This window comes from Coffea arabica, chromosome 2e, assembly GCF_036785885.1.
Source record: "Coffea arabica cultivar ET-39 chromosome 2e, Coffea Arabica ET-39 HiFi, whole genome shotgun sequence".
Lineage (NCBI taxonomy): Eukaryota > Viridiplantae > Streptophyta > Magnoliopsida > Gentianales > Rubiaceae > Coffea > Coffea arabica.
Genome location: NC_092313.1, coordinates 46918367 through 46943160, shown reverse-complemented (window position 1 = coordinate 46943160; position 24794 = coordinate 46918367). Strand labels below are relative to the sequence as shown.

General features: G+C 39.7%; 1 protein-coding gene across 1 annotated transcript; it reads right to left on the bottom strand.

Moving 5' to 3' along the window:
* Nucleotides 1-2190: 2190 nt before the first annotated feature.
* LOC140036311 (uncharacterized) lies at nucleotides 2191-4527 on the bottom strand. The gene is made up of 2 exons (XM_072077671.1): nucleotides 4454-4527; nucleotides 2191-3121 (listed from the first exon to the last, which is right to left on the bottom strand). Exons 1-2 carry the CDS (start codon nucleotides 4525-4527, stop codon nucleotides 2191-2193), a joined length of 1005 nt encoding a protein of 334 aa, XP_071933772.1.
* Nucleotides 4528-24794: the final 20267 nt, after the last annotated feature.

Genomic DNA, 24794 nt, shown 5'->3' with positions numbered 1-24794 from the left:
GTTTATTCTCATCCCTTTGTCTTCCGAGATTAATTTATCTAGCTACCTCCAATTATTTCCTAGCACCTTGTACAATAATATCCCTTTATACAAAACTCCCACTAGTCGTCAAAATTTATCGCACTTAACGCACTAGCGGGTCCCACGTCCGATATACACTATTAACGTCACATGAACTAATTTATACTAGAAAAATGATGTAAAACTATACTTGCTTATAAAATCTATGGGAAATTAATATAATAGAGTAAAGTAAAGAAAATGCATGTGAAGAATTAAAATAAATTAAGATAAAATAATGGAATTTAGCGGGTCCTCATAGTTTCAATAAGCCCTAATAACAAATCTTAAAATTTAAAATGCCTACAATCTCTTGAAACTACCAAGACTGAAGTATTCAATCCTTAATGACCAAAAAGTTGGATGATAATTAAAACATGTTGAACTATTACATAAATTAGTTTCAACAAACCCTAATAACAAATTTTAAAATTTAAGATGCCTCCAATCTCTTAAAGCTACCAAGACTGAAGTATTTAAACCTTGATGATTTAAAAGTTGAAGTGCAATTTGTACAAATCATATATGTAAATATTTATGATCATTATTTATAATTTTAGATTCAAATTTAAGAAGTTTAATTTCAGTAAATTCATCATTAATAGGAATTATCCTTTCTACAATTTTTATAACAAGTCTAGTTTTGTAAATCAAATCTACCCGTTCGATAAATTAAATGAGGTTCAAATTTTGGAAATTGGAAATTTCCAATTTTGTATTTTTTTGTTCAATTTTCTCAAATTCTAATATTTCAGCATTTTTAGTAAACTTATTTTTCTTTTTAATAGATTTAGAAGATGCAGATGAAGATAAAGATGTAAAAGGTAATAAATTTGGTTAACCATATTCAAATCTGCTTATAATAGAAAATAAAGCTAATTCATTGTACAAACATATTGAGCAAATGACATGAAGAATAATCAGCATATATCCTGGACAAACATAGGTGTCTCTATGTGCATATTGAACACATGAACGCAATGCCTCTATAAGTGTATTGAACACATGAATCCCTTAAGCTCATATTCATAAGAACGATATATGTAATGGTGGAAGGCTGAGGTTTTACCAAGATCCGAGGCGCAACAAATGGACTTGACAGCAATAATAAATGAATAATAAATGACCTTATCAATACCTTAATCCAAATCATACCAGGCCATTGACCAACATAAGCATATCATCTTTTATGATGAATATGAGCTCATGAGACTATGGTCGTATTGCTCACGCAGCTCATGAGACCATAGTCATATTGTTGCACACAAGCCCTACATTTAATCCATGATATAGATTGCTTTCTTCAAACCACAATCTTATTGTTTACACAATAAAATAGATTTTACATCCATTATAAGAGATTAAATAAAGCTACCCTTCCCATGGTAAAAGTCTACCATGGCTCTAATACTAACTACACCTAGGATATAAAAGTGCATAAGGAAATTGAGGAGAGGAAGCGGAAGCTTACTTGAACAATTTCAACACAACACTTGATTCTTGAAACTCAAATTTTATTGATGATATATGTACAAGAGAGGGATATACAAAGTTTTATGAAAATGAGGTTATACTAGAATTTTAGAAAGAATTAAAGGTTCTAAGTTCTTGAAGTTATGAACTATGGATTTATTATTTGAATTCTTACAAGACTATTTACAGAGAATTTCTGCTAACTATTTGACTTAGCATTCATAATTGAAAGGTAGGTCTTTTTAAATTTTTTGCTAGCTAAATTTCAGCCATCTGTCCTTTAATAATTTACCTTTAACTAGCCGACCCGGGTTGATAGGTTGATAGCTAACTCTCCACTTATTTGAGTGGTGGTTGGTTTCTTTTCTGAATGGTGGTTGATAGCTAATCTTCCATTGATTTGAATAGTTGTTGTCAATTACCATTCCACTAATTGAATGGTGCCATTTCTTCTTTCGCCAAGCTTTTGAGATGCATAATCCATGAATAAACCAAATGGAGCAAACCAAAAACTAGAAAATGCATTGCCATATCTCTACCACAATAAAGAGCAATAATTGGAAGAGTTCTTTTTTTTTTTCCTTAAAAGCAGCTTTTATTCATAAGAAATCTAAAAAGTTACATCAAGGGGCTAGCAAGTCGGATCCCAACCCTGGCCTAGGGTGAGCTAAACGAGATCCATCTAGTGGTTCGAATGTAGGGGAAGTGCTCTCTGTCCAGTTGGAGAATGCCAAGGATGTCAGGGAGGTAGGTAGGCGCGTGATATTCAGATGAGGTGCGCATATTACTAGCGTGTTTCGCCAAAGCATCGGCCGCAGCGTTGAGCTCTCTGTAGCAGTGTTGGAGTCGGAAGACCCCTCTCTCCAGCTTGGCCTGTATGGCTGAGACGATAGGGAATATACGCCACAGACACTTAGACCGTCCCTGCACCACATTTAGCAACGTCAGCGAGTCGAGCTCCACCAGGACATGGCCATATCCTTGTGATAAACAGAGCTGTATTCCTTCCAGTAGAGCAGATGCCTCTGCATGCATGTTAGTTTGCCACCCATAGTACGATGAGAACCCGCAGAGGAAGCACCCTGAGTCATCTCTAACGAGCCCGCCACCCCCCGAGTCGCTCGGGTTCCCAAGGGATGAGCCATCAATGTTAAGTTTCACATAGGGCCTAGCGGGGCAGCTCCATGAGAGGGCTATGGTTCTGTGCCTCGGATACACCAAAAACGGAACAAGTCCCTGTCCCCGAAGAGTCGCACCGCCAGTGCTTGTGCAACGGAAGGGAAACGCATGCCCAACTGCATGTAGCTGCAAGGTAATTTGGTGTAAGAGACCTGTGCTAGTGGTCACCACGTCCTTAAAGCACGCTTTGTTCCGAGCCTTCCATAGCTCCCAGCATACAATGGTCGGTAATAGGCGGGTTAGTGCAGCCAATGCGGAGTTTCCGGACGAGTGCACCCACCAGCCTTGCAGTTTCAGGAGGATGTCATCAACCGGAACAAGGACAAGATTGAGCTGTCGTTCAAGCGACCCCCAGATTAAGGATGCCAGGTCGCAGTTGAGGAAGACATGGTTCACCGATTCCGAATTCCTACAGAAGAAATATTTTGAGAGGAGGTGGAACCCAAACTACAGCAAAATATCCGGTAGAGGATGTAAAGAGTTCAGCAACTTCCACATGAAGATCGAGATCCTAGAGGGGAGGCGTTTGTCCCAGATAGCAAGGAGTTGCTTTGTGGCCTCAGGGTCTTTATTGCAGAGGATATGCTAAACCATCCATCGTGCGATGGGCACCAAGCGAGAGAGTCCTCCACTCCTGCCAAGAGTGGGTGTGAGAACCCGTAATTTTTCCATTTTTAGGTTTTATTCGAGTTAATGGCTTGTTTTCTGCATTTTCGTTATTAGGAAAATTTTCTAGATAATTTTTATGAGTAAATATAGTTTTTAGATGATTTTTCTAGTATCGAATAGGTATTGAGAAATTAAGAGCGTATACCGGACGTGGGACCCACTAGTGCGAAAAGTTCGGAAAAATTCGGCCAACTAGGTTAAGTTTTGGATACTGGATTTAATTTACCGGGTGTTAAGAGATAAGTAGAGGATGCTAAGTGGATTGGTATAAGAGAGACAAAAGTTAGGCAAGCTGTGAGAACCTTGAATTTTGCAGTTATATACCAATGCATGTTTCAATTTCACTTTTATTTAGCATTCGTATTCTTTAAATCTTTTCTAGTATTACTTTCACTCGCTTTTATATACTAGTGCATATTTTATTCGTAGTCCTTATTCTAATCTACCACACTATTTCATTTGTTTTAAACAAGTAAATAAAAAATAATAATAATTTTTGTGTGCAAAATAATATAACGGTGCTAATTATTAAATCACTTAGCTTCGCTACACTAAGTTAATAATTCTTGAGTTATGTTAAGTTTACTTCTTAAAAATAATTCCTTGATTTTGTTTTATAGCTAATCCTAATTTCGAATAAGGTTAAGTGTAGTTAGAAATCCTAATATTTTTATGCAACCGATAAATTCTAGAATAAAAACAATACAAGTACTCTAACCATATTTAGGACATAAAAATTTCGATAATCAAAACCTTGCAAGATTAGCGGATCATTAGGCGTTCAAATCACATTTGGGGGCAATTTTTGGAGCTAAGTTAGAACCAAGGACTTAAGTGGATAATAGGATGAGAAGTGAAAAGACTAAAATACCCCTCACAACTTCACAATTACCCCACGGCCACAACCATTCCAGGCAGCCAAACAACTCCCCGGACACCATGATCACAAGCCGCTCCATTCGGCCAACCGCAGCTTCACCACCCCTACACTCAATCACTTCCGACACTCAACCATCCTCAAATCGCAGCACCACTTCACAATCCCAGTCCATAACCTCTGCACACTCCCTACCTCAGATAACACTCCATCCTCACATTGTTATCATCGACCGAGAGTGAGGAAGGAAGCTGAGAGTGCGGTTCCATTTCTGGTTCTGTCCGCAAACATTGAAGCTAGAGTGAAGGCAGAGAGAAACCGTGAGCAAGATCCACCCATTCTGCACCTCCATTTCACTCCACTTCACGACTGTGACACCACCAGCTCCACCGACAACCACAACCTCAATCACTGCCGCGTACGTGAGAGCTGAGAGGAAGAAAAATTTTCCAGATTTTCGTGTGAAAGATTAGCTTGCTGTGAGGTAAAATTCTGGATCATTTTAGGACTAATCAGAGGTAGTTTGAGCTATCTTGAAGCATGCATGTACTGTGGAACCATCGGATGATGAATTTAAGATATTAGAAAAATTCCTATTTCGGTTATATGCCCCTGCCGAGTAGCTGAGTTAGGAATGTAGCTCTAATGTGTTTTCTGGAATTGATTTGAGCATGCATTGGTGATTAACTAATCGAATCTTGGATGATTATTATGATTAGGGTCATGCATGAATTTAATTAGCCTGGATTACTCTGGAAATAAAAATGAAACAGAACTTTTTGCATGCAAACTCACCCGAGTGTAGTCTCACCAAGTTTTGGATTTATGAAAGTGTTTTGCTGCTGCCGAGCTGAATTTTCTGGTCTGGATGTTAGCTAATTAACTCAGCAATCTTGCATGTGAGAATTTAAGGGCAAAATAAAAGACTTCAATTGAAGATAATATCGGATGATGAACTAAGGAGATTAGAAAATTCTGTTTTGATTGTGAATGATTCTGCCGAGAGGATGGATTGGAAATGCAACTGAAATTCTGTTTTTCTTGTGATAACCTGAGCACTCAAGTGTAATTAGCCGAGTGGAACTTAATGTGTATGATGTCTAGGACCCTGCATGTTAATTCTATGAAGTTGATTGATGAATTAAGGGACCTAAGAAATTCTGGTTTGATGAAAATCTTCTGCCGAGACTAATTAAGAAATGATTTGCTTAAATTACTTAATTATGTCAAGCTGTGGTTATAGTCCTAACTATCCAAGTGAAGATAAAATGTTTAAGAGCCTGCATGTTGAGTTACACGATTGGACAATGAAACTAGGAACTTGGAAAAATTCTGGTTTTGTGAATTGGAATTCTTATGAGCTGAAAATTTCCGAGACCTTGAATCTGAATTGTAATTTGCAATCTGTCATATGATGATGATTAGAGTGAATATATGCGATTAACTAGTTAACAACATGTTAATTGAAGTTCGCATGAGGTCTAGTAGCTCGGCTAACCAAGAGAATAAAATGAAAACAGAAAAACTGATTCATGAATGATCATCCGAGACTAGTTGTTATAATTTCTGGATTTGTGTAGATGAGTATAATTGTAGCTTGAACCTGGATTTGATTTGGAAACCTTTACTAGCTAGCTACGCGTTTACATGTACTAATAGAGTACCAAAAATTCTGTTTTAACCAAAGAAAATCCTGTTTTAAGGACCATTGCTATTGCTAGAAGTTCCTTGTGAACTACCATGAACATGAATCTGGAAATTTTGAAGATTTTTAACAGGGGTTTAACTTCAACTCCTGAACGGAAATTGTGCATTGTTTAGCTAAGTAATTGCATGAGGAAGTGAGAGTTTACTAGCCTGCTTCGCCTGAGTAAATAAAGTGAAAACAGAAAATTCCTTCATGCATGATTCATCCGTGGCTTGCTAGACAGATTCTTGAATTTTTTTTTGGGATGTTTAATCTTGTTGCTCGAATTTGATTATGAACCAGAATCTTCAGCTTGACTTTAGAATTCTTCCTTGGGGTGTTAGAAACCCGAAATGCATGACAAAATGCACACGTAGTCTGTGAAAACTGTTTGGCAATGAATCATTTGACATCTTGGGAATTCGATTTGGAAATAATGAAGTGTAGCTATGGATATAAGCTGGAAATTTCCCAGCCTTAGTCATGGTTGATAAAGAAGTACGTATAGATTTCTTTATATATTTTGGAGCTGTGGAAAAATTGTATTACCACTGAATTCGCTTTATAATACCTTGAGATGGTCATGCATTTGAATTTTGGGGTGACAATGTGATATTATGGATGGAATCTCTTGGCTTTGGATCAAATACTTGAGTAGGAGGCTGCTGCAAATGTGGTCTTTGGTTTTAAATTACTGTTAGTAGATTTAAACATTTGAAATGTTAGCTTGGTTGTCACAAGAATTACTGGTTGGGTGCTAAGGGCTAATGATTGACGAAGCCCTTAGCCATTGAAATAATTTTATAAAGTATTATTGGATGATGGAAGTTAATTGCTGGAATGTCTTGGGACTCCACTTTTATTTTATTTGCTTATGTTGGGTTTGCTGAAACCAAGTGCTAATGATTGATGAAGCCTTGGTTGATCATTTTATTTTATTCAGAATTTCAATTGTCTAAAGCTAGGGCTAATGATTGACGAAGCCTTAGTAATTTGCTATGTGATTTTTGCCATATTTTGATCCATATTATGATTTCGAAACGGAATCGGGGCGGGGGGAAATTGTATCGACCTTGCGAACTCGAGTAGCTGCGTTCAAAATTAACCAAAAATATTTTCCAGCTGGTATTACTCTATAAAACTCTATACCTAGTGTTTTTGCCTAAAACTTTCCAACTCGATAATTTCCTTTAGCTCAAACTAGCCTCGATAGCTACCGTGAATAAGTTCTATCACTTTGGGAGACTTTAAGTCTTATCTTAATTCTTCATTTTTCCCTAAGCTTTGCACTTGGATTGTTAACTATAGGAAAGGTTCCAAAATACGAGCTTTACCAATTTTAGTGAAAAGCCTGGGAGACTTGCTCGGCAAGAAACCCTATTCTAGGAAAAATAGTTTTTAAGGATAATTTTTGCAAAAGCCGTAACTTTAGGGGAATGTTCAAAGTAACCTCCTAACTATGATTTTGAGAAGTTTGTCGACTTGTTTCTAGTAAGTAATACTAGTTACCCCCTTCTAAGGAAAAATAAGGAACATTTCTACTACTTTTGTCAAGCTTCAATCTAAATAGATTTTTGAAATCTCTTGAGAAAGTAAACAAGTATTATATTAAATAAATTCTTATACGAATAAGTTTAAAAACTGAATAGAAACTTATGGTTTCAAAATTTGGTTTTTAGGATATCGCGAGGACGCGGAATTTGATTCCCAACCTGATATCTGAACTCCGCTCTTGGTGAGTGTCCCTGCCTGTTCTTTTCCTACTTGAATTAAGTGCTTTCTTGACTCGATATGTGATATATTGCAAAATGAGTTTTGATCCATCGAAGTGAGCAGTGTGTACTTTATCGCACTAGCCGTTCGAGTGGTGACTTGCGTGAATCATTTTTCTCGTAAATCCTTGAATCTAAAAGTAGTTACGTCGTTGGGTGAATCCCTCGGCACTTGAATCTAACTACAATAATCCTTGAATCTAAAAGTAGTTACGTCGTTGGGTGAATCCCTCGGCACTTGAATCTAACTACAAAAACGTCGTTGGGTGAATCCCTCGACCAATTATCTACGAGTATATCTCGAGTATACTGCGTCCTTAGTCGACGTTCGGGCCCGGGACAGGGGTATGAATGGTGACGGGTTAGGATTAAAATGAGTGGATCTACATGGATTATAGGTAGTGAAAGTTGACGGAGGGTCAACTACGATAAACGGTGCTCAAGCGAGGAAAATGGCTCCTGAGAGCCCCTGTATCCTACCTTGTGTTGTTACACGCTTTCATAATTGTTTAACCTGTTTAAGTTATTACTTGCTGTTTGAATTACGTGACTGCATGTTTTGGGGCACCACTGAGCTTTAGCTCACCCCATGTTTATTTGTTTTCCTTACAGGATGGGAAGTTTGAAAGTATTTGAGCTGCTTATATTTCTTATGGTTGTACTTGAACAATTTGATTGTAATTTTCGGTTTGTAACGGATTCTAAGCTAAGCATCGTACTTTTCATTTTGGATTGCCACTTGAAGCTGGAAAAGTGTAATCTCTAATTCTAATACTCAATTTGTATGTTTGTATTGGTATAGTATGTCCCTATCTATTGCGAGCGTCGCTGGAAGTATTTAATGTGACGACCCCACCTCCCCCTAAGGCGAACCAGAGGGTTCGGCGGGCCGCCTGCCCGGCTCTCGCCGGGACTCAGTCGTTCACTAAAGTCCTCAAATGAATTACAAGAATAAACCTCAAATATACATCCAAGTCTCCAATAGTTACATGTCACAAATGCAGCGGAAACAATTCCTAACTATACATAAAATGATTCCTAATCCAAATTGTACAACATAAAGGCCATCCATTCACGTGAATAAGCACAACAAGCCTTTCCTTCGCTTTGAGCCCTGTGGAGGGGAAATAAAATATTTTTGGGGTGAGCTAGAAGCTCAGCGAGTAACCAGCAAAATCATTAAGCAAATATATTTCACAATGTTGCATTTCGATGATTTCGATGATGTCATGATTCAGAGATCAAATGTCCGTTTAGTGCTCTCGTGAGCCGGTGAAATCATAGCACTTGAACCCCCAACGCTCAAATATTTCATTTAACATTAACTCACGAACTCACGAAAGTGGGAGCAACATCGGTGCTCCAGATAACCATGAACATGAACCATAAACAAGGTGGAGACGTTGGTGTCCAGCACAAGACTTTCCCAGAACTCATTAAAGCCAAATCATGTCATGAATTCACATGCAAGCACGCATGATATGCAATCGAATAATTAATGCAAGAAACATTTCACAAGTACTTTGGAAATAGTTTAGGGTCACTCACCTCCACGGCTCAGGAACCAACCATCATATATCATTGTCTTGCTCAAATCCAAGTCTTAGATCACAAACTCAATGCAATCAAGTCCCTTCAAAGTTCGGACAGCACTTCCCCTGAATTTGCTAACTTTCCCAGCCATCATGGCTTCATTATTCTTCTCATTCAAATCCAAAGATACACACACAACAACAAGTTCATCCAATAGCCATTCAACAAGCTCCAAGTAGTACTAGTACAAGTCAAGCTAGGGAAAAGTCCGGAAATGAAAGTTAAGCTCAAAACCAGAAAAACAGTTTTGACGTCATTTTGCGGTAATGGCACCAATGGCACTACGATGATCGGATGAAGGTGTAAGACCCACCGTTTCGAAGCTAAGAGAAAGGGCTACAATATTGAAGAAGGTCACTCAACCCAGTTTCGAGTGTAACCAGGTCAAAAATGCAAGAAAACATACCAGAATCACAAAAACAGATTCACAAATCACATTCTGGTACAAACATCATAAATCAGGCTACCGAAGTCCACATCCAGAAATTCCAAAACCAACTGAAAGATAAGAAACAAGGCTACATTTCATCAGAAGACCTCAACAACCAATTCGGAAGCAATTCCAGCCAAAACAACCAATTACAGTCGCAAATCCCAATTTCGGGTAAAACCAGAACAGCAATAGTAATTTCGACTTATCTCACTCTACACAACTCCGATTGACTTGAAATTTTGTAGGCACCTTTAAAATGTCATTACCTACAACTTTGATGTTTTGATCCAAGGCCAATTCGGCCTCTATATATGAGCTATAAATTCGGACAGAATGTTCCTTCACAAAACCGAATTTTCTGAAATTTCTTCCAAAACAGAAATTGATTGCAATTAATCACTTTTCCACCTCATAGAGTCCTTAAACATCATTTCCAATCATCATACATGACCACATAATCATACTCATATGAAAACAGAAAAATCCCCAATAATTATAAAACTTCACCAATTCAACCAAAACCAAGAAATAATCCATAAAAGTGCATCTTATACCACCACCAATCATGAATTGAACATCATTAGAGGAAGGAGAGGGGTCCTTCACAACTCACCTTAGCAATACAAGAGATAGAGCAACTAGTCACCTTAGCTTTCCAAACAACTCCACAAAACACCTCAAGACCACTTAGCAAAGAGATTTTATGGAATGATTTGGAGTTTTATTGGTTGGATTTGAAGATTGAGCAAGAAATAGAAGGAAGAAATTGAGAGCTTTTCTTTCTTTCTTGAGCAAGAACATTCGGCCAAGAAGCTTGTAAAATGAAGCTTATTTTGATCAATTTTTGGTATTTATTTGGTAAAGGTAAAGGTAAAGTCAAATGGTCAAAGTCCAAGATTAAATCACAAGGTGACACTTGTCACCTTTTGGTTCAAAACTTATCTTTTTGTCTCTCCAATACAAATATCTTAACACCTTGTAAAATAATATCACTTAATACAAAATTCCAACAAGTTGTGAAAAATATATCGCGTTTACCGCACTAGCGGGTCCCACGTTCAAAATACGCTCTTAATTTCTCAAAAACTAACCGATACTAGAAAAATCATTTTAAAACTATTTTTCCTCATAAACTTTATCTGGGGAATTTTTCTAATCAAGAAAATGTAGAAAAGGCGGGCGTTTAAAAAAATAAACCCTAGAAAATTAGAAAATTTCCGGGCTCTCAAACTCATTTTTTCCGGGGCGTCACAATCTCCCCTCCTTAAAAGAATGTCGTCCTCGACATTCTATCTTATACCAATCAAGTCGAGACATCCCGCAAAAATCACTAATATTGCAAACCAAACACACAGTCCGGCATCCTAAACTTCAAGCCTAGGATACACTACAGAGATCTGAAGCCTAAGCTCTGATACCAACTGTGACGACCCCACCTCCCCCTAAGGCGAACCAGAGGGTTCGGCGGGCCGCCTGCCCGGCTCTCGCCGGGACTCAGTCGTTCACTAAAGTCCTCAAATGAATTACAAGAATAAACCTCAAATATACATCCAAGTCTCCAATAATTACATGTCACAAATGCAGCGGAAACAATTCCTAACTATACATAAAATGATTCCTAATCCAAATTGTACAACATAAAGGCCATCCATTCACGTGAATAAGCACAACAAGCCTTTCCTTCGCTTTGAGCCCTGTGGAGGGGAAATAAAATATTTTTGGGGTGAGCTAGAAGCTCAGCGAGTAACCAGCAAAATCATTAAGCAAATATATTTCACAATGTTGCATTTCGATGATTTCGATGATGTCATGATTCAGAGATCAAATGTCCGTTTAGTGCTCTCGTGAGCCGGTGAAATCATAGCACTTGAACCCCCAACGCTCAAATATTTCATTTAACATTAACTCACGAACTCACGAAAGTGGGAGCAACATCGGTGCTCCAGATAACCATGAACATGAACCATAAACAAGGTGGAGACGTTGGTGTCCAGCACAAGACTTTCCCAGAACTCATTAAAGCCAAATCATGTCATGAATTCACATGCAAGCACGCATGATATGCAATCGAATAATTAATGCAAGAAACATTTCACAAGTACTTTGGAAATAGTTTAGGGTCACTCACCTCCACGGCTCAGGAACCAACCATCATATATCATTGTCTTGCTCAAATCCAAGTCTTAGATCACAAACTCAATGCAATCAAGTCCCTTCAAAGTTCGGACAGCACTTCCCCTGAATTTGCTAACTTTCCCAGCCATCATGGCTTCATTATTCTTCTCATTCAAATCCAAAGATACACACACAACAACAAGTTCATCCAATAGCCATTCAACAAGCTCCAAGTAGTACTAGTACAAGTCAAGCTAGGGAAAAGTCCGGAAATGAAAGTTAAGCTCAAAACCAGAAAAACAGTTTTGACGTCATTTTGCGGTAATGGCACCAATGGCACTACGATGATCGGATGAAGGTGTAAGACCCACCGTTTCGAAGCTAAGAGAAAGGGCTACAATATTGAAGAAGGTCACTCAACCCAGTTTCGAGTGTAACCAGGTCAAAAATGCAAGAAAACATACCAGAATCACAAAAACAGATTCACAAATCACATTCTGGTACAAACATCATAAATCAGGCTACCGAAGTCCACATCCAGAAATTCCAAAACCAACTGAAAGATAAGAAACAAGGCTACATTTCATCAGAAGACCTCAACAACCAATTCGGAAGCAATTCCAGCCAAAACAACCAATTACAGTCGCAAATCCCAATTTCGGGTAAAACCAGAACAGCAATAGTAATTTCGACTTATCTCACTCTACACAACTCCGATTGACTTGAAATTTTGTAGGCACCTTTAAAATGTCATTACCTACAACTTTGATGTTTTGATCCAAGGCCAATTCGGCCTCTATATATGAGCTATAAATTCGGACAGAATGTTCCTTCACAAAACCGAATTTTCTGAAATTTCTTCCAAAACAGAAATTGATTGCAATTAATCACTTTTCCACCTCATAGAGTCCTTAAACATCATTTCCAATCATCATACATGACCACATAATCATACTCATATGAAAACAGAAAAATCCCCAATAATTATAAAACTTCACCAATTCAACCAAAACCAAGAAATAATCCATAAAAGTGCATCTTATACCACCACCAATCATGAATTGAACATCATTAGAGGAAGGAGAGGGGTCCTTCACAACTCACCTTAGCAATACAAGAGATAGAGCAACTAGTCACCTTAGCTTTCCAAACAACTCCACAAAACACCTCAAGACCACTTAGCAAAGAGATTTTATGGAATGATTTGGAGTTTTATTGGTTGGATTTGAAGATTGAGCAAGAAATAGAAGGAAGAAATTGAGAGCTTTTCTTTCTTTCTTGAGCAAGAACATTCGGCCAAGAAGCTTGTAAAATGAAGCTTATTTTGATCAATTTTTGGTATTTATTTGGTAAAGGTAAAGGTAAAGTCAAATGGTCAAAGTCCAAGATTAAATCACAAGGTGACACTTGTCACCTTTTGGTTCAAAACTTATCTTTTTGTCTCTCCAATACAAATATCTTAACACCTTGTAAAATAATATCACTTAATACAAAATTCCAACAAGTTGTGAAAAATATATCGCGTTTACCGCACTAGCGGGTTCCACGTTCAAAATACGCTCTTAATTTCTCAAAAACTAACCGATACTAGAAAAATCATTTTAAAACTATTTTTCCTCATAAACTTTATCTGGGGAATTTTTCTAATCAAGAAAATGTAGAAAAGGCGGGCGTTTAAAAAAATAAACCCTAGAAAATTAGAAAATTTCCGGGCTCTCAAACTCATTTTTTCCGGGGCGTCACAATCTCCCCTCCTTAAAAGAATGTCGTCCTCGACATTCTATCTTATACCAATCAAGTCGAGACATCCCGCAAAAATCACTAATATTGCAAACCAAACACACAGTCCGGCATCCTAAACTTCAAGCCTAGGATACACTACAGAGATCTGAAGCCTAAGCTCTGATACCAACTGTGACGACCCCACCTCCCCCTAAGGCGAACCAGAGGGTTCGGCGGGCCGCCTGCCCGGCTCTCGCCGGGACTCAGTCGTTCACTAAAGTCCTCAAATGAATTACAAGAATAAACCTCAAATATACATCCAAGTCTCCAATAATTACATGTCACAAATGCAGCGGAAACAATTCCTAACTATACATAAAATGATTCCTAATCCAAATTGTACAACATAAAGGCCATCCATTCACGTGAATAAGCACAACAAGCCTTTCCTTCGCTTTGAGCCCTGTGGAGGGGAAATAAAATATTTTTGGGGTGAGCTAGAAGCTCAGCGAGTAACCAGCAAAATCATTAAGCAAATATATTTCACAATGTTGCATTTCGATGATTTCGATGATGTCATGATTCAGAGATCAAATGTCCGTTTAGTGCTCTCGTGAGCCGGTGAAATCATAGCACTTGAACCCCCAACGCTCAAATATTTCATTTAACATTAACTCACGAACTCACGAAAGTGGGAGCAACATCGGTGCTCCAGATAACCATGAACATGAACCATAAACAAGGTGGAGACGTTGGTGTCCAGCACAAGACTTTCCCAGAACTCATTAAAGCCAAATCATGTCATGAATTCACATGCAAGCACGCATGATATGCAATCGAATAATTAATGCAAGAAACATTTCACAAGTACTTTGGAAATAGTTTAGGGTCACTCACCTCCACGGCTCAGGAACCAACCATCATATATCATTGTCTTGCTCAAATCCAAGTCTTAGATCACAAACTCAATGCAATCAAGTCCCTTCAAAGTTCGGACAGCACTTCCCCTGAATTTGCTAACTTTCCCAGCCATCATGGCTTCATTATTCTTCTCATTCAAATCCAAAGATACACACACAACAACAAGTTCATCCAATAGCCATTCAACAAGCTCCAAGTAGTACTAGTACAAGTCAAGCTAGGGAAAAGTCCGGAAATGAAAGTTAAGCTCAAAACCAGAAAAACAGTTTTGACGTCATTTTGCGGTAATGGCACCAATGGCACTACGATGATCGGATGAAGGTGTAAGACCCACCGTTTCGAAGCTAAGAGAAAGGGCTACAATATTGAAGAAGGTCACTCAACCCAGTTTCGAGTGTAACCAGGTCAAAAATGCAAGAAAACATACCAGAATCACAAAAACAGATTCACAAATCACATTCTGGTACAAACATCATAAATCAGGCTACCGAAGTCCACATCCAGAAATTCCAAAACCAACTGAAAGATAAGAAACAAGGCTACATTTCATCAGAAGACCTCAACAACCAATTCGGAAGCAATTCCAGCCAAAACAACCAATTACAGTCGCAAATCCCAATTTCGGGTAAAACCAGAACAGCAATAGTAATTTCGACTTATCTCACTCTACACAACTCCGATTGACTTGAAATTTTGTAGGCACCTTTAAAATGTCATTACCTACAACTTTGATGTTTTGATCCAAGGCCAATTCGGCCTCTATATATGAGCTATAAATTCGGACAGAATGTTCCTTCACAAAACCGAATTTTCTGAAATTTCTTCCAAAACAGAAATTGATTGCAATTAATCACTTTTCCACCTCATAGAGTCCTTAAACATCATTTCCAATCATCATACATGACCACATAATCATACTCATATGAAAACAGAAAAATCCCCAATAATTATAAAACTTCACCAATTCAACCAAAACCAAGAAATAATCCATAAAAGTGCATCTTATACCACCACCAATCATGAATTGAACATCATTAGAGGAAGGAGAGGGGTCCTTCACAACTCACCTTAGCAATACAAGAGATAGAGCAACTAGTCACCTTAGCTTTCCAAACAACTCCACAAAACACCTCAAGACCACTTAGCAAAGAGATTTTATGGAATGATTTGGAGTTTTATTGGTTGGATTTGAAGATTGAGCAAGAAATAGAAGGAAGAAATTGAGAGCTTTTCTTTCTTTCTTGAGCAAGAACATTCGGCCAAGAAGCTTGTAAAATGAAGCTTATTTTGATCAATTTTTGGTATTTATTTGGTAAAGGTAAAGGTAAAGTCAAATGGTCAAAGTCCAAGATTAAATCACAAGGTGACACTTGTCACCTTTTGGTTCAAAACTTATCTTTTTGTCTCTCCAATACAAATATCTTAACACCTTGTAAAATAATATCACTTAATACAAAATTCCAACAAGTTGTGAAAAATATATCGCGTTTACCGCACTAGCGGGTTCCACGTTCAAAATACGCTCTTAATTTCTCAAAAACTAACCGATACTAGAAAAATCATTTTAAAACTATTTTTCCTCATAAACTTTATCTGGGGAATTTTTCTAATCAAGAAAATGTAGAAAAGGCGGGCGTTTAAAAAAATAAACCCTAGAAAATTAGAAAATTTCATTTTTTCCGGGGCGTCACATTTAAGAACCGTCGATTGGCTAGGTTATATGCTGTTATCTCTGAAGTTAATGTGGTGATAGAAATTGATTTGTTTCGGAAGAATCATTATTGTAATAGCTTAGGTTAATCGTCGGAAGGTTTTGGGTTAGAATGCTTGCGTAAGTCCTGGCGAGAGCTGAGCAGACGGCCCGCCAACCCTTTGGTTCGCCTTAGGGGGAAGTGGGGCCGCCACAGGTGGTATCAGAGCCTAGGTTAGAAAATTTATTTGAGAGATATACTATACGAGTTAGAAACCCCGATCTTTTTAGAAGTAAGAATTGAGACCATTAGATATATCTTAAGTGATGCTGATCTAACTAGCTATTTGAGTTCTAACCTCTAAGTTTTAATTCTTTTGCAGGTATGGAGAATGGTAACGGACACGCTAATGGTAATGGGGCGTCAAATGGACACATAGAGCCTCTTAGGTCCATCTCTTATAGGCCACGAGGTGGAGGAGCCCATATCCGTTACACCCCAGCTGATAGGCACCCTCGGTGCCAGTATAGGGCCACTTATGCCTACCCCAATGAGCTAGTACTATCCCTGGATGATGAGCGTCGCCAGCTGAAGGACGCTAACTTTACTTTGTCTTAGGATGTAGAAGAGCTGAGCATCATGGTGGACACTCAATTCGACCGCATAGCGGAGTTAGAGCAGAGGGTAGCAGCGGAGCATGCTAGGCTGGAGGCCGCTCGCGTGGAGATAGCGCGTCAGAGAGCGAGGGTGACTCGATTGGCTGAGAGGATACGGGATAGGAGCGTCGGCATCAGGGCAGATGCCGCGATGATGATAGATGAGGCCACGAGTATCCTTCAGAGTGTCGAGCAGGAGGATCCGGAGGAGGACATAGCTCCCGATAGCCCTGCTGAGAGTTAGGCTTGGATCGATTCGACCATATTGGATATGTAGGGTTAGAATAGGGGGACATTAGCTAGGTCATCAAGTTTTGTCTAGGTGGATGACTTATTTCTGAGGCACCATATCCCTAATTTTTGTTTAAGGGATTATTTGTATGTATGTTTGCTAGTTATGTGCCTTAACTTTTGGGAATGTCCCAACCTATTATTTGTATGACTTTCACTCGGAAATATATGTTAAGCGTTTTATTTACCTTTCTTCCATTCCATATCGATTTTATTTACTAAGGAAATATTAATAAGCCTAAATAAATAACATTTCGCCTAATCGTTTGATCCTCCCATAATAGGCATAACTTAGACTATGGATCGCCAAGTGATAGGAAGGGGCCGCGGGAGACCCACTAGACAACACCCGGAAGCGGGTAGAGATAGAGAGCCCGAGGTCAACCCAGACCAAGGGCAAGGGGGCGGGGCCGGAGACGGAGTAGCCACCGCTATTAACCGTATCACTGACGTCCTAGAGTGTGACGACCCCACTTCTCCCAAGGGCGAACCCAAGGGTATCGGCGGGCCGCCTGCCTAGCTCGCGCCAGGACTCAAAACTTAAAGCAATAAAACTAGATAAAACGAAAGAGCACTATATACAATATATCTACAATCCCAAAAGTTACATTTACATCCTCAAAAGTCTCGAGTCAAACCACTCTAATACACTATAACCACAACCAGCAGAAGATAGACCCTAAGAAGGGTCCTTATACAAACCACCAAAACTAAAACAAACATCCTAACTGTCTAACTAATACAAGCCAATCTAACTATACTAGTGTACGAGCCAAAAGTCTCCGCGTCGGCCCCTGCTAAGGAAAACAAAAGGAAAGGGGTAAGCTATATGCTTAGTAAGTAAACAGGGGCGAAAGCATAAATTTCACGTAACAACAGTTACACAGTAAGAGTAAAGCAAAAGCAGAAAAGTAACATCACATAATAAGGATACAGGTGGCTCCAAAGCCAATTCATATGCCATGCGTGATCTCCTGCCGACACTCCGTCGACCACACTCAATGGTCCGTAGAACTTCACTTGTACACCCACCGACACCTTATCACCCTCACTGGCCAGTCACCTCACAAACTTGCCCGGGCGAACGAAATCACAAACTTGAGCTTGAGTCACAAGCTCGGGTCACAAACTTGGTCACCTTCTCGGTGAACCGGATTCACAAAATTGGTTCATAACATGAACCTACAAACTTGGTGACCTCAGACTAAGTTGGACTGACTTCGACCAAGCCCTAACCGGCTCGAATAGTCCATACAGGTCTTAGATCGGGCCCACGAACTCACAAACTTTGCAAACTTCACAAACTTTACTCGAAAGTCGCCCCGAGCCACAAGCTCAAGGGTTTTGGTTGCAAAAGGTTCATATACATATGCCAAGTACAATTATACATTCAAATTAGGGTTTAGGTCGAGTGCGATAAAGTACACCCTCGCCTAAGTACCCTTTTCACATATCTCAAACACATAGCAAAGAAAACACACCAAACTGGCCTGAATACTTACACAGAAACTGACATAGCAAAAGTACGAAGTCGGATCGAAATGAACAGCTAGTAGTGGGCCCCATCGGTTCCGCCCAGCTCACCACCGTCTGAAATACAAGATTGTGTCACATCATATCGTAAACGGCTACTATCGTGCCTCAAACAAACAAAACGGCAAAAACGGCACGCGCGCACATACATATGACGGACGGAAACGGAAACGGCCGTTAGCGGAAACGGCAGATTTGACACTCGTTTCTATTGTAATCATAAGTTGAGCTACGAATATCGGATTAAGGCGTATGAGACACCATATCGAAGCTTAAAGGATGAACAAAAATTGTTATGAAGACATCCAGAACTGAAACTGGAGGCTTCAGCCCCAAATGAACCAAACACAATCACATACGAAATCTGGCCAATGCACAAATGGTCAGTTTTGAGTGCAAACTGTTTTCTATGCTACACATGGGCAAAAGAGCTGAAAATTGGCAGTTAGATAGTTCATTCCAAATGGAAAAACTTTCATGAAGGTCGGTAATCCAAATTCGGAACGGAAGTTGGTCATCAGGACCAAAACAGATCTGACCAGAAAATGGTCATTTTCACGGGCAGGCCTTATTTGCTCGGCTATATCTCAGGTTCTATAAATCCGATTCATGAAATTCCAAGGGCGTTAGAAATCTCTGATATAGGGCTATAAGTTTGGTGTTTTGGTCGCAAGCCCAAACAGCTTGTAACCTAGTCAAACGTGAAGCCAAAGTTCCAGTCGTAAACTGTCCGGATATAAGAACAGAACAGAATTTGACGGTCAAAACAGGTCTGAGTATTTCGTTTATAACTCAGGTTATACCACTCCGTTAACCCTGAAAATTTACAGGGATATCCAGGACTTAAGGGGCTACAACAATGTAGAAGGCCTCTCAATCCAAATCCTAGCACAACTAAGTCAAAAATGCAGAAAACCAACCCAGAACCGTAATTGCAGGTTCCCAAATCACACAAAACTGTAATCAGTCCAAGTCAGTCTATACAGGTCCAAAAGCATTGATTCCAAAGGCATATGAAAGCTAAGACATCAAGCTACATTTCATCAGAAGACACCAACAACAAAATCCAAACCAATTCCAGTCAAAACAGACAATTACTATTGCAGTTCGGACATTCTGTTCACCAAAAACAGCAACAGTAAAAACGGCATAACTCACTCTATACTACTCCAAATGCCCTGAAATTTTGTAGGAACTTCAACCTCATCAATATCTACAACTTTCATGTTTTGAGAAAAGTCCAATTCGGCCTCTATCTATGACCTAAAATTTCGGACAGAATGTTCAACCAAGAACCCTAATTTTCCAGAAATTCTTCCAAATCCAAAATTGATTGCAATTATCAACTATTCACACCTACTAGTGTCATTATAGGCCATTGCCAATCATCAAAGATGGCTACAACATCCACTTCATATTAAACCAGAAAATTCATCATAAAATTAAAAACTTCACCAAATCAAGCCAAACCAAGAAATAAATCATATAATCCATCACTTTAGCCACTTCTAAGCCAAACATAAGCATCATTAGATGTAGTAGGGTGTTCAAGCATCACTTACCAAGAAATCAAGAGAGATAGGGCTTGTGGACACCTTAGCTCTTCAAATCAATTTCACTAATACACTTATTAGCACTAGAAGAAAGGTTTTTATGGAGTGAAATCTAGTCTAAGCTCTTGTTTGTGGAAGATTGAGTGAGATGGAAGCTTGAAATTTGATGAACTTCCTTCCTTCTTGCAAGAGAGAGGGCCGGCCAACACAAGGTAAGAAAATGGTGAATTTTGTGAATTTTTGGAGATATTAACTAATTTTGGTCAAAAGTCAAAAATGTGAATAGTAAATCTTAACTTGGAACCACTAAGAAGGTGACACTTGTCACCTCTTAAATGCAATCTTATCTTTTCTTTTCTCTCTCACATCAATCAAATCACCTCCTCTACTTATCTCCTAACACCCGATAAATTTTTCACAGTATCCGAAATTTAATCTTATTGGCCGAATTTTTCCGAAATTTTCGCACTAGTGGGTCCCACGTCCGAAATCCGTTCTTATTTTCTCAAAATCTAACCGATACTAGAAAAATCATCTAAAAACTATATTTACTCATAAAAATTATCTGGGGAACTTTTCTAATAAGAAAATGTGGAAAAGCGGCGATAAATAATCTCCACTGAAACTTTCTAATATTGCAACACTAGAGGTTTGCTAATCATTCAAACTTACTAACCTATGTCAAGGCACACACTAGAATACCGAATATAAATTATAGCTTGAACCTTATAATCATAATACATAAACTAGGATTTTCAAGTTCAACCGAATTAGGGTTTCCTTCCTAGCCATAAAACCCTGATATTTTCTATACCGAATATCAAATAACCCTAATATCGACTTACGATCGGACTGGGGCCTCACATAGAGCGCTTGACTGAACACCAAGCTGCTGGACCAGGGCGCCATCAGGGAGGTCCAGTTGATTCCGATGATCGGGCACTGGAAAGGTTCCTGAAGTTTGGACCCCCCAAATTCTACGGAGGACCCGAGCCGGAAGTGGCCGAAGGCTGGTGGGAGAGGATCACTGAGATCTTCGCCGCCCTAAACTATACAGAGGAGCGAAAGGTGACTTTTGCCACCTTCCAGTTTGAGGGAGCCGCTCGCTCCTGGTGGAACCTAATGAGGGTTCATTGGGAGACTAATCATACACCACGAACTTGGATGAATTTCACAAGGGAGTTCAATGCCAAATTTCTTCCACCTCTCATTCAAGAGAAGAGAGAGGATGATTTCATTAGATGCAAGCAAGGGGCGATGAGTGTCGCCGAATATGAAATCCAGTTCACAAAGCTATCCCGCTTTGCACCTGAGTTGGTAGCCACCGAGCAGAGGCGTGTTCGGAGGTTTGTGCAGGGTTTGAATGTGGAACTACAGGAAAGTTTAGCCGCCGTGAGAATAGATACTTTCGCAGATGCTGTCGAAAGAGCTCAGAGAGTTGAAGTAGCTAGAGCTCAAGTGAAATCTTTTCAAGCTAAGAAAAGATTTACCCCCAGCAGTAGTCGAGAGCCGACGTATGGAAATACTCCACCGGCTAAAGTGGGCCGAGGAACAGGCGGAGTGACCAGTCCCGGAGCACCGCGAGGTGCGCTAGCAAGGGGAACCGGGGCCAGAAATGTAGGGGGAAGAAACAATGGAATTAGAGGGGGACCGGTTGGAAGAGGACAACCTAGGAATACCTCGCAAGGAGGCCGAGCCATAATTCCCCAAATGACTTGTGTATACTGTAAGAAACCTGGTCATACCATGGATAGCTGCTGGAAGAGGCAAGGAAAGTGCCTGAAATGCGGAAGTAGCGAGCACCAAATTTCTGGGTGTCCAAAAATGCAGGAAGGGACTACTTCGAACGCTAGACCAAACACTTCTGGAGGGAGCCGGCCGACAGTTCCTGCCAGAGTGTATGCTATAGGTGACCAACCTGTACCTAATGCCTCGGAAGTGGTGGAAGGTACACTCCCGATTTTTCACCGATTAGCTAAAGTGTTAATTGACCCTGGTGCAACCCATTCATTCGTTAATCCATCCTTTATGTCTGGAATAGATGTGCAACCTGTTAAATTACCCTTCGATCTTGAAGTTAGAACACCAATGGGTAATAAAAAGGTAATCACTAGTCTGGCTTATAGGAATTGTGAATTCTGGATTGGAGAGCGTAAAATGCTAGTGGATTTGATCAGTCTGGACATAAAAGGTTACGATGTTATAATAGGAATGGATTTTCTAGGTCATCATCATGCTAAACTTGACTGCCGAGCGAAAGTGGTGGAATTTTGTATACCTGGTGAAGCAACCCTGAGGTTAGATGTCAAGGGTAGGTTAGCATCATCTGCTATGATCTCAGGAATTCGAGCTAGGAAAATGTTGTCTAAAGGAGCGCAAGGTTTCTTAGCTTTCTTGATAAACGCTCCCAGTGACCAAGTGAAGCTGGAGGATGTACCAGTGGTATGGGAATTTCCGGATGTTTTTCCCGAAGAGCTAAGGACTCTACCGCCGGAAAGAGAAGTGGAATTTAAGATTGACTTGATGCCTGGAACGGCTCCAATATCTAAGACCCCGTATCGAATGGCTCCTGCCGAGCTAAAAGAGTTGAAAATTCAATTACAGGATCTTTTGGAGAAAGGTTTTGTGAAGGAGAGTGACTCACCATGGGGAGCACCCGTCCTATTCGTGAAGAAAAAAGATGGAAGCTTGAGGTTGTGTATCGATTACCGAGGGTTAAATGAGGCTACAATTAAGAATAAATACCCTCTACCGTTGATTGATAGTTTGTTCGACCAACTGCAAGGGTCAGTGGTCTTCTCAAAGCTGGATTTAAGGCAAGGGTACTATCAGTTGAAGATCAAGAAGGAAGATATACCTAAGACTGCTTTTAGTACAAGATACGGACATTTTGAGTTTGCAGTCATGCCTTTTGGATTAACCAACGCACCAGCTGCTTTCATGGATCTAATGCAGAGAATTTTTAAGAAATATCTGGACCAGTTTGTAGTGGTTTTCATAGATGATATCTTGATTTACTCTAAGACTCGAGAGGAGCATGCTAAGCACTTAGAGGTGGTTTTGCAGATACTAAGAGAACATAAGCTGTATGCCAAATTCAGCAAGTGTGAGTTTTGGTTGACTGAAATATCTTTTCTAGGGCACAGAGTTTCTGAAGATGGAATTGCCGTGGATCCGGCAAAAGTTGAGGCCGTTATGAATTGGAAACAACCAGAAACTCCAACCGAAGTTAGAAGTTTCTTGGGCTTAGCAGGTTATTATAGGCGATTTATTCAGGATTTCTCGAAAATTGCAGGACCTATGACTGAGCTAACCAAGAAAGGGGCTAAGTTTGTCTGGACTCCGAAGTGCGAGTCAAGTTTTCAGGAACTAAAGAAGCGGTTAACATCCGCTCCCGTTTTGGTTTTACCTGATGGAGGTGAAGGTTATGCTGTATATTCTGATGCTTCCAGAGAAGGTCTGGGATGTGTTTTAATGCAAATGGGTAAGGTAGTTGCTTATGCTTCTAGGAGATTGAAACCCCACGAACAAAACTACCCAACTCGTGACCTAGAACTAGCCGCAGTAATTTTCGCCTTGAAGAAATGGAGACACTACTTGTACGGCGTGACTTTTGAGGTTTTTACGGATCATAAGAGCCTCAAGTACTTGTTCTCCCAAAAGGAGCTAAATTTGAGACAAAGGCGATGGGTAGAATTCCTGGAAGATTATGATTGCTCGATTAATTACCATCCAGGAAAAGCCAATGTGGTGGCTGACGCTCTAAGTAGGAAGGCCCAAGTAGCAGGGTTAATGGTAAAAGAGTGGGATATGTTAGAGGAAATAAGTGGTTGGAACCCTCGCTTGGAGAAATTGAAGGTTTTATTTGGGAACTTATCATTGAAGTCACCGTTACTAGAGCGTATTAAGGAGGCCCAGCAAACGGACCCTATGATTCGGAAGAATCTGGAAAAAGTGCAAAAAGGGGAAACCCTAGACTTCAAATTAGGGCCTAAAGGGGTATTGAGGTTTCGAGATCGAATTGTAGTTCCAGCAGATGAAGAGTTAAGAAAAGGAATTCTAGAAGAATCACATCGGTCAAAGTACACTATACACCCAGGTGTGACCAAGATGTACCACGATGTGAAGGGATTATACTGGTGGGAAGGTTTGAAAAAGGACGTGGCAGCATTTGTACAAAGATGCTTGATCTGCCAACAAGTGAAAGCTGAACATCAAAAACCCTCTGGTTTATTGCAACCGTTAGAAATCCCTGAATGGAAATGGGAACACATAACAATGGATTTTGTAACGGGCTTACCTAAAAGTCAAAAAGGTTTTGATGCAATTTGGGTAATAGTCGATCGACTCACTAAGTCGGCACACTTTTTACCTGTAAGCATGAGTTTTACATTGGAAAAATTGGTCAAGTTGTACACAGAAGAGATCCTGAGGTTACATGGTATTCCAGTGAGTATCGTGTCTGATCGAGACCCAAGATTCGTCTCGCGTTTTTAGCAGAAATTTCAGGATTCTTTGGGGACCAAGCTGAAGTTTAGCACTGCGTACCATCCCCAAACCGACGGGCAA

Excerpts from the sequence above, each read along its gene's own strand:
- LOC140036311 (XM_072077671.1), bottom strand. The coding sequence starts at position 4,527 with ATGGAACCGCACTCTCAGCTTCCTTCCTCACTCTCGGTCGATGATAAC. Across the intron at positions 3,122-4,453 it reads AGGATGGAGTGTTATCTGAG|GAATTCGGAATCGGTGAACC; the intron begins GTAGGGAGTGTG and ends TTTCTTCTGTAG.